The sequence below is a fragment of the Lathyrus oleraceus genome, chromosome 5 (assembly GCF_024323335.1).
Source record: "Lathyrus oleraceus cultivar Zhongwan6 chromosome 5, CAAS_Psat_ZW6_1.0, whole genome shotgun sequence".
Taxonomy (NCBI): Eukaryota; Viridiplantae; Streptophyta; class Magnoliopsida; order Fabales; family Fabaceae; genus Lathyrus; species Lathyrus oleraceus.
In genome coordinates, this window is record NC_066583.1 from 71933284 (window position 1) to 71951748 (window position 18465).

General features: G+C 34.4%; 1 protein-coding gene and 1 long non-coding RNA gene across 4 annotated transcripts; one reads left to right on the top strand and one right to left on the bottom strand.

Moving 5' to 3' along the window:
* Positions 1–262: 262 nt before the first annotated feature.
* On the bottom strand, positions 263–5651 carry LOC127085456 (zinc finger BED domain-containing protein RICESLEEPER 2). 3 transcript variants are annotated; one of them, XM_051025972.1, is made up of 5 exons: positions 5249–5651; positions 5081–5154; positions 2253–2550; positions 682–1992; positions 263–581 (listed from the first exon to the last, which is right to left on the bottom strand). In XM_051025972.1, the coding sequence occupies exons 3-4, from the start codon at positions 2306–2308 to the stop codon at positions 915–917; spliced, it is 1134 nt and encodes a 377-aa protein (XP_050881929.1). In that variant the 5' UTR covers positions 2309–2550; positions 5081–5154; positions 5249–5651; the 3' UTR covers positions 263–581; positions 682–914. The 3 variants fall into 3 exon arrangements, with proteins under 3 accessions (XP_050881929.1, XP_050881927.1, XP_050881928.1); XM_051025970.1 differs by having other exon boundaries at positions 682–2550; XM_051025971.1 differs by having other exon boundaries at positions 2253–5154.
* A 924-nt stretch (positions 5652–6575) lies between these two features.
* On the top strand, positions 6576–7823 carry LOC127085457 (uncharacterized). Its single transcript, XR_007789140.1, has 2 exons — positions 6576–6702; positions 7457–7823. It is a non-coding gene; the product is annotated as an uncharacterized LOC127085457 (long non-coding RNA).
* Positions 7824–18465: the final 10642 nt, after the last annotated feature.

Below are 18465 nucleotides of genomic sequence, written 5' to 3' on the forward strand. Positions count from 1 at the left end.
AGAATGAAAAGTGAAAAATATCACATTATATTATTATTAAATCGATTAAGTAGTTCAATTATACAACTAATATTAGTTCTAAGATAATATATAAATTGTTTCTATCTAAAGATCATGATTCACCAAAATATTCTCTTGTTGAACATTGTTGAACATTCTAAAGATGGGCATTCCACTTGTAGCTCCCATAATTAAACATGCATTACTAAACTTGAATCACCTATCACATAATTTTCACCAAATAATTCCAAATCACCACCTCTAAAATGAAAAACCTCAACATCAAAAGAGGTAAAATACTAATAAATCTAGCATATAATTTTCAACAAAGTTGAATCATCAATCATATAATTTTCACCAAACAAGTGGGATTCAAAAAAAAATTGATTATCGAAAGAGGTAAAATACCAATACATCATTTTACTAATAAAATTCTAATAGTTCAAGCATTCAAACTTCAAGTTATAAAATCTTTGTAGAGTGTTCTCCCAAAATAAATCACATCTTCAAGTAACTTCATGTTATGGAAAAGAAGGATGAAAGGTCCTCAACAAAACCGGGTCCATCAAAATTAATTGCCGCTACAAAAGAGAATCAAAGTACAAAACAATTAAACATACATTAATTAGAAAAGAAGATAAATGAAAAAAAAACACAACTAGAAAGATTGTAGATACTAACCTGGAGTTCCACAAAGCCAATCATGTGTACACAATAATGCTTCAACATTTTCAGGTATAAGAGCACTTCGATACTTGTCAAGTATACGTCCACCTATACTAAATGCTGATTCTGATGCAACTGTAGTAATTGGAATGCTCAAAAGGTCACGTGCCAATATAGAAAGTTTGAGATATTTACCCTCATTTGCTTTCCAATATTGCAAAACATCCAAATCAGCATATTCCTCATGGTTAATTTTTTTTTTCATTCAAATAAGTTTCCAAATCAGACTCATTTTTTGATGGTTCACATAATTTACTTTCGTAAGTCCCAAAATCCTGTAAGGCATTTGAGGGAATGTTTGGACTACCTCTAATTGACCTTTGTATAGATGAAGCGGTTGTCTCATTTGAGGACTTGAGATATTCTTGAAAAAAAGCTTTCAACTTATCTAAAATCAACTTTGCAACTTGTACTCCCTCACTACCTAACAACCTCACATAGCACCACTCAACAAACTGCAACTTATATCTAGGATCTAAGATGACAGCAAATGATAGAACAACACTATAAGAATTCCAATATTTATCAAATTTTTTCTCCATTCTTCTAGCCATGCAACATAATTGATTTTGTTTTTCAAACTCACTATGATCAACACATGAAACTTCCTTGATTTTCATATGAATTCTCCACACACCACTAAAATAGAGGTTGGCGGTTGGATAAGTGCTACCCGAAAAAAATGTGATATCATAAAATGGCTTCAAAAAATCAGCTATGGTTTTTACCTTATCCCACTCCTCGTTTGATAAACAATCAAAGTAGGGATCAATATCACTTAGGAGGGTAAAAGCTTCTCGTTGACCTATAGCAGTCTCAAGCATCAGATAAGTGGAATTCCACCTAATAGGCAAGTCTTGACGAACTTGCTTAGAAGTCACATTTGAGAGTTGCTCTAAACAAGATGCAAACTTTAATTTTCGAGCCTCTGAGCCTCTTATGTATTTCACACACAATCTAATTTTACCCAAAGATCCATCTATCACCTTTAAACCATCATGAACAATTAAGTTTAAGTTGTGTGCTCCACATCTAACATGAAAATATGTTCCTTTAGCTATCAATCCTAATCCTGATAATAAATGTTTCTTCAATATATTCACCATAACATCATTGTTAGATGCATTGTCTAAAGTAATTGTGAATATTTTTTTCTCAATACCCCACTCCTTTAACAAACTTATTAACTTCTCAGCCAACTTAAAACCGTTGTGAGGTGGTGGACAATGAATGAAGGATAATACTTTTTTCTCTAACTCCCAATTCCTATTAACAAAATGTGCAGTCAAAACCATATATTGATTTGTATTTATTGCAGACCATAAATCGGATGTTAAACAAATTTTTCCTGGAATTGACTGTAAATAGGATTTTAATTTTTCTTTTTCTTTTCTATACACCTTAAGAACATCAGACTTTGTAGTGTTTCTAGAAATTGACTTAACACCAGGGTGCAAAAAACAGAGTAAGTCAACTATCCCTTTATGTTCGACAAAAGTAAAAGGATAATTGTGTTTGACAATTACCTCAGAAATCTTTTCCCTATACTTTTCTTGATCAAGTGGAGGATAAGAAGATCCATTCCCTCTTCCAACACATTTCAGCGAATGTTTTATCAAATTTGAAGTGCCACCACCATCTCTAGCCATGTAAATTTTATCACAATTTTTGCATTTTGCCTTTGGGAGTCCTTTATCGTCAAAAAACTTTTCAAAAAATTCCCCAGCCATAGAAGTTTTTGTTCTTTTTGAACTAGGGACTGAACTTTCATCAACTTCGTCCTCAATTTGAATTATGGGTCCATCTCCTTCGATAGACATATTTCTTATAATTTGACAATGATTAAAGGTGAGTGTAAAGGAAATCAAACTAAATTATCCAATAAAATAAATAATAATTAAGCATATATGAACAACAAGCATCCAAAATTGATTATAATTATATAGAAAATATGCAGCTAGAGATTTCGGCAACCGGTACCGATCTCATCCTATAACAGTGCTTCATCCAAAATTCTGATAATCGTCAAAAGAGAATTTGAAGACAATCAATTAAAACCCAAACAAGATCATTAAAATATGAACCGCCAACTTAAAGATCAAAACCAACAAGAACCCGATCAAAATTATTCTTAATTAACTAAATAATTAAAAACCACATGAATATATGATAAAGAAATTAGGCTAACTAGCTAAAACCTAAAGTTTCAAAAGATTTCAATTGATCGATTAGTCATACAATTATTCTGTTAATCACCATAGACTAACTGATTAATTCACTCAATTAACACTTATAACAAAACCATAACTGATTTAACAGGTTAACATTACACTTATATACTAACAGAAACAGAAATACATCAAATAATTTAACTGATAACTCAACTCAAACTAACTTCATAGAAAACCAATCAACTGAAATGAATCCCAACTAACATGTAGCTAACCTAACGGGAAAGTTAACAGAGAAACTAACTTGTGTTCATAGAAGTGAAAGACTGAACCAGAAGGAATTGTGTTCATATACTTAAACGTTACCTCTCCAACAACATCAAAGAGGAAAGTAACAAACCAAGAAATATACCAGCAACAACAATCTAGATAGACAAGTCTTTGGTGATAATACCAGCAAAGTAACTAAAGAATATTTACAAACAAACATGTGTGGTGTCACAGTTGAACAAGTAATTAAACAATTTACCATCAATACTACTGTTTTGCCAATTCTGGTTTATTTTTATTCAAATAATTGCAATTACTGAATTAAATTATTTATTTTCTAAATAGGCTATCCAAACCAGCAGACTGTACATACTTGATCACCATGATCCATTATTTCCATATTTGAGGAAAATAAATGCAACTGATACAAAAGCATATGCTACTAGAACCTTCCTTAGGTGGAAACTCCTACATTAAGTGAAAGAGATCACAAACATGAAAGCACAACAACACCATATTGCAGATTCTGTGAAATCTATTTGGGAAAGAAAACTCTTATATAATTATACTTTATATAAGACACACAACAGATGCATAACCACATGGCCCATTTATGCCATCACTGCCTTCACACAAACCAACATCAGCATAATTATAACCACCAGCAATCTCTGTATTACTGCTGTCAAAAGCGGTATTGTTGTTAGAGTTTTGGTTGTTCTATCAGTATAAGTGTTGAAGACTCAGAATACTGGATTAGCCAAGAAGGAACTTCTTATTTTGCTTCTTGCAAAAGTCCAACGAGGCTCTTTGCAAGTGGCATGTTTTTGCTGCTGAAGAAAGCAGTTGCTAAACCAGAATGACCAGCACGGCCTGTTCTACCAATTCTATGTACATAGTCATCTATGTCTCTCGGCAAGTTAAAGTTTATAACATGAGCCACATGAGGTGTATCCAATCCATATTCTCAAGATGTGAAACTATATAAGGATGAAGCATATGTTAGAGATGTAAAGAAAACAAAAAGTCACACATTCTTCACTTATAGCTTAAGCTTTTGGGATAGTAACTGGTTGAGAACCATCTTCTCTTTTTCGCTATGAGGGTACCTATATGGCTTCACTTTCACTGGTTGAGAACCTGCTTTCAACACAATCTCATTATCCAATTCTCTGTTTGGTGGGAGCCTTTTTGGAATTTGAAAAATCACTCTGTAAGTGTGATATAATGTATCCATTTCAGGATCTACATTCTCAGGCATGCCAACCCATTCATCAGTATTTTCCACAGGATCTATTTTATGTATTGTGAACATTTCTGATATTGAATATATGTGATGCAATCTCTTAAAATGATGCAAATGTGCTATCTCAGGTTTACAATCAGTCTCACCCTGCAGAGTAATAAAATGTCCTTCCGAATAAAATTTAACTCTAGATGCTACATAATCAGCCACATGAGGTCCTAGTGACGCTAACCAAGGTGCTCCCAATATCACATCAGCTCCAGATACCGACAACAAATATGCTGGAATAGTGATATCATTTCCTTGAATTTTCAGAGTTAAATGCTTCACAAAACCTTCTGCTTTCATATTCTGGCCATTTCCAACTAGCACATTGCATTTTTGAGTAGGTTCCACAGGTAATCCTAGACAACGGACAATTCTAGGTTGCACAAAACTGGTTGCCCTCATATATTAACAGTTCATGAACATAAGCAATGTAGGAATCCAACACAACTTCAACACTGAGTTAACACACATACAAACCTAAATATCTCTTCTGTCCAAAGTCTTAAGATTGACAGAAAATACAAAATAGCAATATTAAAAATATCATAGCAAAAATGGCATCATCGTGAGTAACACACATACATTCTAGAAATATCATACTAGTGTACAAAAACATTACCGAGTGTCGAGTAAGAAGCCATGACAATGATGTATGTGGAAGCTCTCTTAATAAGACTTGAATGATTTTTCACACTGCATTAAAATATAATATAACAGATGAAAAAGAATTATAAAACATATGCATCAAATTGGTTCGTAAATGTCGAATTAGTGTATGGAAAATTACCTCAAAGAGACAACTACTATGAGAAATTGTTAGAGTTGATTTGAATTTGCGATGTTGTAGCACCAAAGATGAATTACGACTGTAACACAGAATCATCGAGATGGATTTCGATTGTAGCACTGAAACGTTGAGATGAATTACAATTGTAGCACAAAATTGTTGGGATGAATTTCGATTTGTAGTGTCAAATGTTAAGAAGAAATTAAGGGAAGATGAAATTAGGGTTCTTGTTTGGTTGGATCGGAGAGAGAACATGTTTTTCTTTTTGTTTTTTAACAATAGAATTTTTGTTTAATTTAAATATTTAATATTGTTTAATAAAATTTTATTTAATAAATAAATAATAAAACATTGTCCAATGGATTTATAAAATGAGATGGGTGGATTGAATCCATCCATATGGTTTGATGGATGGATTGGATCAAATTCATTAATTATTTTTTTATTTGCCGGATGAATTGAATGAATTAACTATCGGAAGGATATCTCTTTAACGGATTTTATTGCCACCCCTATTCAAAACCACAAACAATTTCACGGAATTTCTATCTTAAAGCCCTAACCAAATCAAATTGTCAAAGAACCCCAGACACAAAAATTGAAATTAAATCACTATCTCATGGAATTAAAGCCAAATTTGTTGGGGCCTTGATTCCATATACCTCAGTTCACATTTTCGTAACTAAATTAAAGCGAAATGGTGGAATCGAAGGCTTATGCCACCGGAAAAGACGAAGACGATGAGCTTTAGATGAGTCTTCTTGTTTGAAGCTTATTCTAATGTTCTTCTCGTTCTTCTCCTTCTACTCCTTCTATTGAGATTCTGTTGTATTGCGTTTGTCAAATTTAAGAGTGATTGATAGTGAAAAGTGTGGATTGAGAGAGTTATGTGAGTGGAATCGAGAGCTCTGAAAAAGGATTAGGATCGAGAGAGTGTGAAAAGATTGAGTGATTCCAAAGTTGATGAATGAAGGTGATGGTGAGATTTTATAGGGAATGAAGGTGATGGTGAGATTTTATAGGGAATGAAGGTTTTGTAGTTTTCACTCTTTTAATTCTGATTAATGCATAGTTAGTTAAGAGTTTGTTAACTCTGTTAGTGAGAGTTAGTTAGAGGAAAGAAATTGTGTTAGGTTAGTTTGGATGAAAAATTCTGTTAGACAGTTAGTGAAATGTTGATGCAGTTAGGATTTTTTGTTATAGATTGTTAGCAGTTAGAAAATGGTTAAGTGAATGGTTAGGTCTATGCGCAAGTTGGAATTAAATTGGTTAACAGTTAGATTGAGCATTTCGATTTTTGTTTAGTATGAGAAGTTAGTTATATAAACTATTAGTTAGTTAGGATGTCAATGTTAGTTGAGATTGATGTTAAATGTGAGCAGTTAGGGAAGTGAAGGTGGCTTCAATTTTTCTGTTAGGTGTTAGGTGAAATGTTGGTGCAGTTAGACAATTAGGTATGAATATGGATTTTTGCTATCAAATATTGTTGTTAAATGTTAGCTATGTATGTTGTGCTAATTTCGGTTAGTGGATGTTGAATGAAGGATACTAGTGAGTTGCTCTCCTGCTAAGTGAATTTCTTGTTTGGTGTCAACTTTGAATTTGCTCTACCAAAGGTTTTCTGTTATTAGACGTTTTGTTGATTCTTGGATGAATGTTATTTAATGACTTTGAGATGCATTGTTGTTAGTATGTGTGGCCTTGTTGCATGATGTTAGATAATGTTAATGACCTGTTGTGAATGATGGTAAATGAAATTATATGTTGTTTATAATGATGCTTGATTAATTTTATAGTGAAATCATGTTATGGCTGCTAGGTGAATGCAACGAATGTGCAACCGCTGGTTTTGAAAAATTGAGCAGTTAGTTTGCTTGAAATGGCTTGGCAATGCTATGAGTTGTTTTACCTTGTTATGCTGGTTTGAAGTTTATGTGAGCTTTGAATTAAAATTATGTTTTTTTTATGATTATTGGTATGTGAGTGTAAGTACGGGATGCTTGCTAAATGCTTTACAATGAACTGAAATCATACTATGTTAAGTTATGTTAAGAATGGAATGAATGGAATGAATGTGAGTTTTTGAATCAAGTTAGTATGGCTAAGTGGTATAATATTGAATGGTAATGTGATATTGAATTTGCTTAGGAATGTGAATGCTAATGTGTATGTATGTTACATTCTAGCATGGTTTAAAATTTTTTGTAGGGTATGCACACATGAGGATTGAACAAAGTCTTCAAAGTAACTTGCATCGTGGCTTGCACTTGAAAAAAATGGGAACATGGTGAAGGAAACATTAAAAGTAAATGGATTCTTGAAGATTCAAAGATGACTTGTAGGAAAAATAGAAATAGGAACTAGGGTTTAGGATGGGTAAAAATAGTCAGTTGACTTTGGTGAACTGGTTGACCAAAAAGTCAATAGTTGACCAAAAGTCAACTTAGGTAAAATATATATTTTTGTGTATGGTTTATGTGCCTTCCCGTGAAGGTATGAGGTTGTTCAATACGTTTGGGCCATTTGGTGTGAACGAGTTAGCCTTTGAATCAATTAGGTCTTGTACCTTATATTTGAAACCCTTACAGTTCTTGAGTGCGTGTCTGGGCACCCTGGAATGGAACACACATCTGGCATCCACATCATAGCATGGAGGAAGAGGTGTTAGAAGGGGGACCAAATTCCCTCAGTTGAACCAATGAGATATTGAGAAAATGATGGAGAAGTCGACCATATGATATAGGAACTGGGTCAAACTGTTTCTCTGACCTCCTTGGTCTTTTTTGGCCTTATTGAGCAAAATTTTGCTGCAGATTTGGATACCGATTCTGATTCTACGCTTGGTTCCTCTGACTTGGTTGGGGACCAAGAAATGAATGTTGATAGGGAAGCCTTGGAAGTTCGGGTAATGGATGGTATCCGTGAGGCAACTCCTGATATAAGGTGGAGCCAGGCAGATGCACATGAGTGACCATTTCTGCTATGACATCTGGTGTGGGATTGCCTTCCTTCCTCAACATTACTTGTAGGATTTCTATAATCAGGATCATATGCATTTTTAGTTGGTTGAACTCCACCCTTAATGATTCTTGACCTTTATGAAGTTCTTCCATAGTGATCTGAGACATGCTTCCAGTTCAAAATAGATGTTGGGTAATAAGCTAGCTATTTTGAAATGAGAGGTGGTATGAGGTTTTGTCTTATTGGGAAGATATGCATGTACAGATGCATGAAGAATGCAGTGATATGCAATGTTATGCAATGTCCTTTAGTTCAAAGAATGCAATGGTATACAATACATCATGGATTTAGAGGTGTATTCTGGATTGAGTTGTAGATGATTCAAGGTAGGTTGAGGTTTAATTTTCCTGCAAGAAACCCATATCCCATTACCAATGAGTTCTAAGACTTTATGAAGATGCTTAGAGTCACAAATCCTGGGGAAGAAATATTGTCATCACAAAATGGCTTGTGGGCCAATGATACCCTCTGGAGGATATACTCTAAGTGAGGTCACCCTCAACTTCAAAAGCCACAAGTTAACTAAATGTCCCTAGAGTCACAGATCCCCTTCGAAAGAATGGTTGTCAATGCAAAATGACTTACGTGTCAACAAAACTTCAAAAGAAATCTATTCCATGCAAAGTCTTAACACATTCCCATCAAGACAACTACATCTGACAAGTCAGTACAGAGCCCCCAATCTATCTCAGGCGTACTCTCCAAGCCTGGGTATTAAGCTTATTGTTCAATAGCATCAAAAACCCATCCCACAAGAGCATATAATATATGAAGTACAACTATAATAGATAACTGAAATCAAGTAAGATAAAGATACACCAAAGCACAAAAGGATACAGGAAAAGCTGAGCTTGACTCGCTTATGACATCCCCAATAGAGTCTCCAGCTATCGCGCTGCAAAAAATACAGAGTCTTCACCGAATTTAGTTTTTTCCAAAGGAAAGAGAAAATATCGATAAAACCACAAAAGAATGGTCTTCATAACCAAGAGTGAATTCAGGAGTCAGTTGTGCAAGGGGAAGGTATTAGCACCCCTCACATCCGTTGTACTCAACGGGAACCACTTTGCTTGTTCTTTATGCGTATGGATGTTGTTATCTGAAGGTTACTTGCTATTGGTTAATGGAGGAAAAATAAGTTTTAAATTAATGTGCTCGCCAAGGATTCAAACCCTTATGCCAACATATCCTCATCGTGGAATACGGAAGTCAGAGCTCCATAATTTCGAGTATAAAACAGAGTGTGTGTTGATTGTTTTAATGAACATTGTTAAGGTTCGCGTTCTAGCAGTTAACGTAGCTTGTATGGTCACACATGAGAGACTTAAGCGTTTGTTTATTTGCGGTAGAATGGATGAGCTTGGATTACATTCTATCAGTTAAGCATGACTTGTATGCTCGCACATGAGAGGCTTAAGCGTTGTTTGTACCAAGGTAGAACGGAAGTAACACGTCCTTTGTTAAAAGGTTTTGGATGCCCTTAGGCGGAAAATTGGATTTGATGAGTTGTGATTGATTTTAGAATGAAGACAAGTATTATACCAAAAGCTAGGTATGATCAACAATTTGAGTACTTGGGAGTTTAGAGGATAGTTGCATCCTAACTCCTCTTTTTCATCCAAATATTTTTGTTTTATGAAATTTGTTTGACGAGTTTAATTATTGGTACTTAGAGGGAGACAAGCATCTAACCACTGGCTAAATACGGCCAACAATCAAAATATTCGGGAGTTGAGAGCACATTGGCATCCTAACCACTCTTTTTTCACTCTCAGAGCACCAAATTGAATTCATTTTAGTGTTAAGTGTTTTGAATGGAAGTCAAGTATCGGGCCACAAGTTAGGTATGGACGACAACCCAAGTACTTGAGAATATTATGCACAAGTACGTACACCCCATCTTTTTCTTCTAGTTTATTGTGAATATGTTTTGAAAAATCACTTGAGGTTGGATCAAGTGTTTGGAATTGATTTGTGAAAGATGTGAAAAGAATGGGATAAAGATAGATATAGAAGTGTGAGAATGGAAAGGAATGAATGAGATACTTGACGTTGGATCATGCACTCGTATTACTTATCAAATGAATTTGATTTGGGAAAATCACTTGCCGTTGGATCAAGTTTATTTTTATTCTTTTGAAAAGTTCTTACAAGTATAGGAAATGTTCATACACGTTTACAATAATACCATGACTAAAACAATCAAGTGACAATGGTAAATCAAACAAATTCAACTATGCAATGCAAATGAGATGGATGCAATAAAAATGCACATTAGAAACTAGGTCTAAGGTTATACATGATCAAAGTTAGGCAAAAGGATGAAAATGGCATCATACATCAAATGATTTTCATCCAAAATGAATTAAATCTAATGTGTAATTAATTGCAAAATCAACTACAAAGTTAATGAAAATTGGCATATAAGTGACATTTAAATTCTATCACGGTGAGTTGATGAACTAAAACCTAATTAATTCTATTAATCATATCATTTTCAATGTAACTAAAATAGTGATTAAAAAAAGATCAACTAAACCTAACGAATCAAACATTTATCATGTTAATTTCCTAAGTATTTTAATCTCTAATCATGTTAGTTTATAATCTTTTATGTAAATAAATGTATTAAAACAATTAAAGAAGAAATAGTAAAAAATAAATCAAGAAACAAAAACATGAAAATAGAAAAAGAAAATAACAAAGGAAGGGGGTATGAGGCTGAGATGGAGGTGTGAATATTAACTAGGGCTCAAGCCCATTGATTCAGGGCCCAAGTGAACCCTGGCTCTTGTAGAAGGGTGTGTGTTAGTATTATTATGATGCAAAGAGAAAAACATGGGTCATGGGGGAAGAACATGCCCAATTGTATACTCACGGAAGATGGAAAAAGAGTTTTGTTCAAACTCAAATGAACAATGTACTCAGTGCGAAACATAGCAGTCTCTCAAATTGGCCTGAGCAACCATTTCCTCCGCTGCGGTGGAGGTCGCCTTCTACGGAGGCGTAGGGATAATCCATGAAAACTATACATCATCTAACTCGTATCTTCCTCCTCTATTCAAAACCACAAACAATTTCACCGAATTTCTATCCTAAAGCCCTGAACGAATCAAATTGTATAAGAACACTAGATACAAAAATTGAAATTAAATCACTATCTCATGGAATCAAAGCCCAATTTGTTGGGGCTTTGATTCCATATACCTTAGTTCACATTTTCGTAACTAAATTGAACTAAAATGGTGGAATCGAAGGCTTACGCTGCCGGAGGAGACGAAGACGACAACAAGCTTCAAGCGAGTCTTCTTGCTATGAGCTTATTCTATTCTTATTCTAGTTCTTCTCGTTTTACTCCTTCTGTTAAGCTTATGTTGTTTTGCATTTGTCAAATTTGAGAGTGATTGACAATGAAGAGTGTCAATTGGGAGAGTTCGGTGAGTGGAGTCGAGAGCTCTGAGAAAGGATTGGATCGAGAGAGAGTGAAAAGATTGAATGATTATGAAGCTGATGAATGAAGGTGATGGTGAGATTTTACTCTGTTAGTTCTGATCAATGCAAAGTTAGCTGAGAGTTTGTTTACTCCGTTAGTGAGAGTTAGTTAGAGGAAAAAAATTATGTTAGGTTAGTTTGGATGAGAAATTCTGTTAGACAGTTATTGAAATGTTGATGCAGTTAGGATTTTTGTTATAGTTTGTTAGCAGTTATACAATTGTTAAGTGAATGGTTAGGTCTTTGTGCAAGTTGGAGTTAAATTGGTTAAAAGTTAGATTGATCATTTAGATTTCTGTTAAGTATGAGAAGTTAGTTATATGAACTGTTAGTTAGTTAGAATGTGAGTGTTAGTTGACATTGCTGTTAAATGTTAGCAGTTAGGGAAGTGGAGTTGGCTTTGATTTTTCTGTTAGGTGTTAGGTGAAATGTTGTAGCAGTTAGACAATTAGGTATGAATTTGGATTTCTGCTATCAAATATTGTTGTTAAATGTTAGTTTTGGATGGAAATTCTGTTGTGCTAATTTCTGTTAGTGGATGTAGAATGAATGATACTAGTGAGCTACTCTCCTGTTAAGTGAATTTCCTGTTTGGTGTCAGCTTCAAATTTGCTCTGCCAAAGGTTTTTTGTTATCAGTTGTTTTGTTGATGCTTGGATGAATGTTATTTAATGACTTTGAGATGCATTGTCGTTGGTATGTGTGGCCATGTTGTATGTTTTTAGATAATGTTAATAACCTGTTGTGAATGATGGTAAATGAAATTATATGCCGCTGTTAATGATGCTAGATTCATTTGTGAGTGAAATCATTCTATGGATGCTAGTTGTCAAAAATTGCGCTGATAGTTTGCTTGAAATGGCTTGGCAATGCTATGAGTTGTTTTGCATTGTTATGTTGGTTTAAAGTGAATGTGAGTTTTGAATTGAAATTATGTTTCTTATGATTGTTGGTATGTGAATGTAAGTTGGGGCTGCTTGCTAAATGCTTTACAATGAACTGAAATCATGCTATGTTAAGTTATGTTAAGAATGGAATGAATGTGAGGTTTTGAATCAAGTTAGTATGGCTAAGTGGTATGATATTGAATGGTAATGTGATATTGAATTTGCTTAGAAATGTGAATGCTAATGTGTATGTATGTTACATGCTAACATGGTTTGAAATGTTTTGGAGGGTATGCATACATGAGGATTGGACAAAGTCTTCAAAGTAACTTGCATAATGGCTTGCACTTGAAGAAACATGGGAACATGGTGAAGGAAACATTAAAAGCAAATGGATCCTTTAAGATTCAAAGATGACTTGTAGGAAAATTAGAAATAGAAACTAGGGTTTAGGATGGGTAAAAATAGTCAGTTGGTCAAAAGTCAACTTAGGTAAAAAAATGTATTTTTTTTGTATGGTTTGATTTGTAATGTAAGTATTTTGGTGATGTAATGCTAGCTTGATATTTCTTTTGAAATGAAAGTGGACTTTGAATACAAATGGGTTTTGAATGGATCATGTACTTTGAATGAAACACGACTTAATGAAATGACTTTGAATGAATGTAATAGATCTTGCCTTGCCATTAAAAACTTGTGCATCATGTAACTTGAACCATGGAATGAACTTGGATATTGAAATGAATTATGCCATTGTCATGAACCAAATGAATTGATAATTGTATGAGAATGAAGGGTTTATGAACCACGCAATCCAAATTATGAACATGAATGAATGATCCTCAATTCAAATCACACAAATGTAATGATCAAGATTATCAACCCATAAATGAACTTGATCAAGCAAATAAGTTCACTAAATTGACCAAATGATGCAGATGAATCCTCAAACATAAATCTTGCACACAAGGAATGATGGTGCCAAAGATCATAAATTACGGTTTGGTTGATCATGGTGATCCAGATGAATTCTCAACCCCAAATGCATAAACAATGGTCAAGGATGCAAAAGAACATAAATTATGGTTTAACTTGGTTGAGCCCAGATCAAGATTCTTGAAAAACCCTAGCTTTCATCAAGTACACATAATTACACCTTGAATCCACGATGCTTGTCCTCTTGTTTTGAACAATGCTAATGCAAATGAAATGATTAAGTATGACTGTATGCACATGAATTAGGACTATGGACCAGATGAAAATTGTGAGGGGTAGGATAAATTTTGGGGTATGATAACAACAAATCAAATACCCTTATATAATTTTAATTAATTAAATTTCTAATTAATTCTAAACAATTACCCAACCTCTTACTCTCTCTCCCTATACCTCCACCTCAAGGACACTTACCCCCACAACCATACAACAAGTAAATTAATCACACAAAAGGCATAATTAAATTAAACAAAATTATCTACCAAAATGGAGTGTTACAACTCACCCCTACTTATTGGATTTTTGCTCTTGAAAATTTTCTTAAGGAACAGAGTCAGATACAACTCTCTCATCTGGACCTCAAGCTTCCAAACCATTAACAACAGTCAAGGGCATACCATTAATGAAACACGTACCTTTATTAAATTAGTCCTCAGTGGTAGTCTCCGAACCAGACAAAGCAAAAACCTTTCCTCTGGACTTAGCCTTCTTAGGTTTTGACAATTAGTACTAATATGGCCTTGCTCCCCACAGTTGTAGCAAGTCACCACATTACTCTTACAGTCAGCAATAAGATGTCATGCCTTCCCACATTTGTAAAACTTCTTTTCAACACTGAAACACTCATTGACACGATGACTAATAACACCATACCTGTAGCACTAGAATGAAGTAGGAGCTCCTCCCCCACTTGGCTTCTCCTCATATGTAGCTTCCTGTTTTCCTTTGTCTGCATGGGTTATATATGAATTTCCTCTAAATTGTCCCTTCCCTTTCTTCACACTGAGATTCCTATAATAAGAAGATTTGGCTCTACTATCTTCATCAAAAATTCTACACTTGTTCACTAGCACAGGAAACTGGCAGACCTCCTGAAACCCAATATCATGTTTAATCTCTGAACGCAATCCGTTTTAAAACTTGATGAAGTTAGACACTTCAACTGCCAATTTATTATAATGCATACAAAACTTCATTAGTTCCTCAAACTTGGCAGCATACCCAGCAATAGTTGAATTCCCTTATTTCAGCTCAAGGAACTCAATCTCCTTCTTAGCACAAACATCTTCAAGAAAGTACTTCTCCAAAAATGTAGCTCTGAACACAATCCAAGTGATCTCGGTACCCATAATTTCCATCCTATGGCGTGCAAAATGCCACCGCACCTTAGCCTCTTCTCCCAGCATGTGAGTACCAAACTGCACCTTCTGAACCTCAGTGCAAGCCATCACTCGGAATATTTTATCAGTCCCTCTGATTCATGCTTGTGTACCATCAGGATCATGTTGGCCCTTGAATGTCGGTGGGTTGTTTCTATGATACTTCCCCCAAATACGAAACTCATCATTCTCTTCAGCATTCTGATTGTTTTGTTGATTCTGAGCTATTGCATGAGCCAATGAATCCAAATCTTCACCAATTGCATCATGTTTCCTTCCCCCATCCATAACTCTGGTGATTCCAATAAACAAACAAACCAACGTCAAAAGAAACAAAGTATCAAGAATGTTCACATACACTTATCGCATACAAGGGAAGAAACATCATGCAAAACCTGGCTAAACGGACCGACCTACTTTGATACCACTAATGTAACACCCTAAAACCCCACATGCAAATTATCGCATAATTTAATAAAAATTACAACCACATAGGGTGTCACACACATCAAACATATCCTGTTCCGTAACATAGGTTACATTAATTCACATAAAACCTGTCATCCCATGCTCACCTTCACTTAGGGTATCATCGCAGTGGAATAATCATTAAAAAATTATTAAAGGTATAATATCTCATGACATTTAGTCTTAAACTTTAACTTTTATAACATAAATAAAAGGAGTTGTATCAATCAACTCGAACGAATCAGTCGAAATCTCCAAGAAACAAAAATGGTATTTAACTTCAGCATAAGCAACGTAATAAGTAAAACAAGCGTTCCCAACCCGATGTTATATAATAAGAAAAAAACACCACTAATCAAAACGATAAACTAAGGAAGTACTCTAAGAGCCAACTTCCATTCACTTTAGCGAGATCTACTCATGAGTATCTGCACGATGCCCATATAAAGATAACATTCAAACATAAGGGGTGAGAAACAACATTCAATATAAATAGTGTAAGGAATGATAAGGTAGAGAAACATACAATAAGTATACATTCATTACATAATAAACAACAACATATTCTCACACCCAAATCATCAACACCATTATACACAACAATATCATAATCATCATCAACAACATATACAATATCATCTTAATCATACATAATCATATTTCACGCATCCATTTTATTTATTCTATGCGACTCATGAAAACAAAAACAACTCATATGCATGTGGTACCATATCACAAAAATGTTCCTTAGCAAACCGAGATCACCCTACTCGAACCCCGAATCCACCCTGCTCAGATTTGGGACAATTCACCAGTCCACCCTGCTCGGATTGTAACTTGCCTCTTTTGTCGATAACAACGACATCATAAATTCACGTCAAACACAACAATGCAACAATAACATAAATTTTAAAGTCCCCTCCTGACAATAAATAAAACATGCATTGACCCAACAATAATAGTCCTCCCTACCCGAACTATTATTCACTAATCACAACAACATCATCAATATTATTCTCAACATCATGACATAACATCATATACCATACTCAAACATTAATCAATATTACTACAACCAACAACAACATCAACTCCAACAACTCAACAATATCATAATCACCAGTATTCTATGATGTTAATTTGTCATACATCAACATCTTGCTATTGTAACTCAACGGTTTGTTAGTTAGTGATAAAAACCTTCACAATCATCTCTATAGGAGACACCTGGATGGTACTCAATTATTTCACAATAAACTCCTTGACAATATTTTCATAGAAATGACCAATATCAATTACAGTCTTCATTAACCTAACAACTTTTGTCAAATCCGTAATCTCTTTACAATCAAGAGCATTTATGCCCAACTCTCTTTCATGAGAAATCCTTCTTAGAAAAACATATTTCCACTTCGGATCACTTCACTATGGCAAAAATGACTTTTAACAGCGCATCTTAGACAGCGCTTTTAAAAGAAAGCGCTGTCTAAGGTTAAAATTAAAATAAAGCGCTGAAAATGTTCCAAGAAAATAATGAAAGCGCTGTCTAAGGGGGGGTCTTAGACAGCGCTTTTAAAAAGCGCTGTCTAAGACCCCCCCTTAGACAGTGCTTTTAGAAAGCGCTTTTAAATATAGACCTTAGACAGCGCTTTTGATAAAGCGCTGTCTAAAGTCTTTAAATTTTAAAAAAAAATTAAAACCAAAAGCGTTGTCTAAGGGGGGGTTTAGAAAGCGCTTTTGGAAAGCGCTGTCTAAGGCATACCTTAGAAAGCGCTTTCCACAAAAGCGCTGTCTAAGGTCTAATTAAAATAAAATTTCAGGATTGTATTTTCGTTCTCAGTACGTATTTTTGTTTTCCCTCTTCTTCACTCACCTCTCAGACACCCAAAACACATTTTTTCAGCGCAACGTTCGAAAACCCTATTCACCTCCGCCGTCACCCAAACAAGCGACCGCCGCCGTTTCCGCCACCGTTTCCGCCACCGCACTCCTCATCTCAACAATCTCAACAATCTCAACAATCTCAACCCTATTTTGTGTGTACTGTATTCCATTGTTTTACACTGTTCCTGTTTTACCTGCAATGTTCCATTGTTTACTGTATGTTTTAATATCATTATATATTGTTCAGGCCAACGCCAAGGCAAAGTTTGACGAAACTGTTGAAGCACATATAAAACCGGGCATCGATTCCAAGCGAATAGAACTGGTATGTTTCAAGATACTTCTTTTTATTTTTTATTGTTTTTCTTGTGTTTGTGTGTTTTTTCTGAGCATATAAAATGCATGTACTCAGGTGGCATATAAGATGTTTTTCTTTGTCTGTACTATATATATTTATATACTCACCAATGCCTACTACAACACGTATGATTACTCTTTACAGGAAAAAATGACTCAAAAACACATGAATTTGTAAGAATATGTTACTGTTTGCTCAGAATTGTTGCATCATACTAGTAACTCTTGCACCCGTTCAAAACTTAGGGGATTTGTACCTATGTTCATGCATTATTAGAAGAGTTTGAGAGAGTAATAATAGCACCAAAAAATCAACTAAAACAGACAAATTAATAGTTATAGTCTTAGGTTTTTGCTTGTAAATCATGATTTGTCGGTAATACACTCCAAAATATAATGGTTGTTTGTTGTTGCTCATGTGGGGGCAGGGACTAACTAGGGATTGTTCTGGGTAGAAGTAGTACTCCATGTGTCAAATATTAAATGATTTATTTATAAAGATTGAAAATATATGGAAATTTAGTTAAGAGTAAAGAAGATCAGTTAGTATTTTATTTTACAATAAAATATTTTTATAAGTAAGTTGCTTATTATTGAATGGACCTTGATTGACTGCAGTTAACAAAACAAAATATAACAGTCAAAAATAATAATTATTCAATTTAGATATAATGTTTTAAATAAAATCTCTACTTTTGAATTATGTATTAAGTATTAAAGTTGGTATATTGGC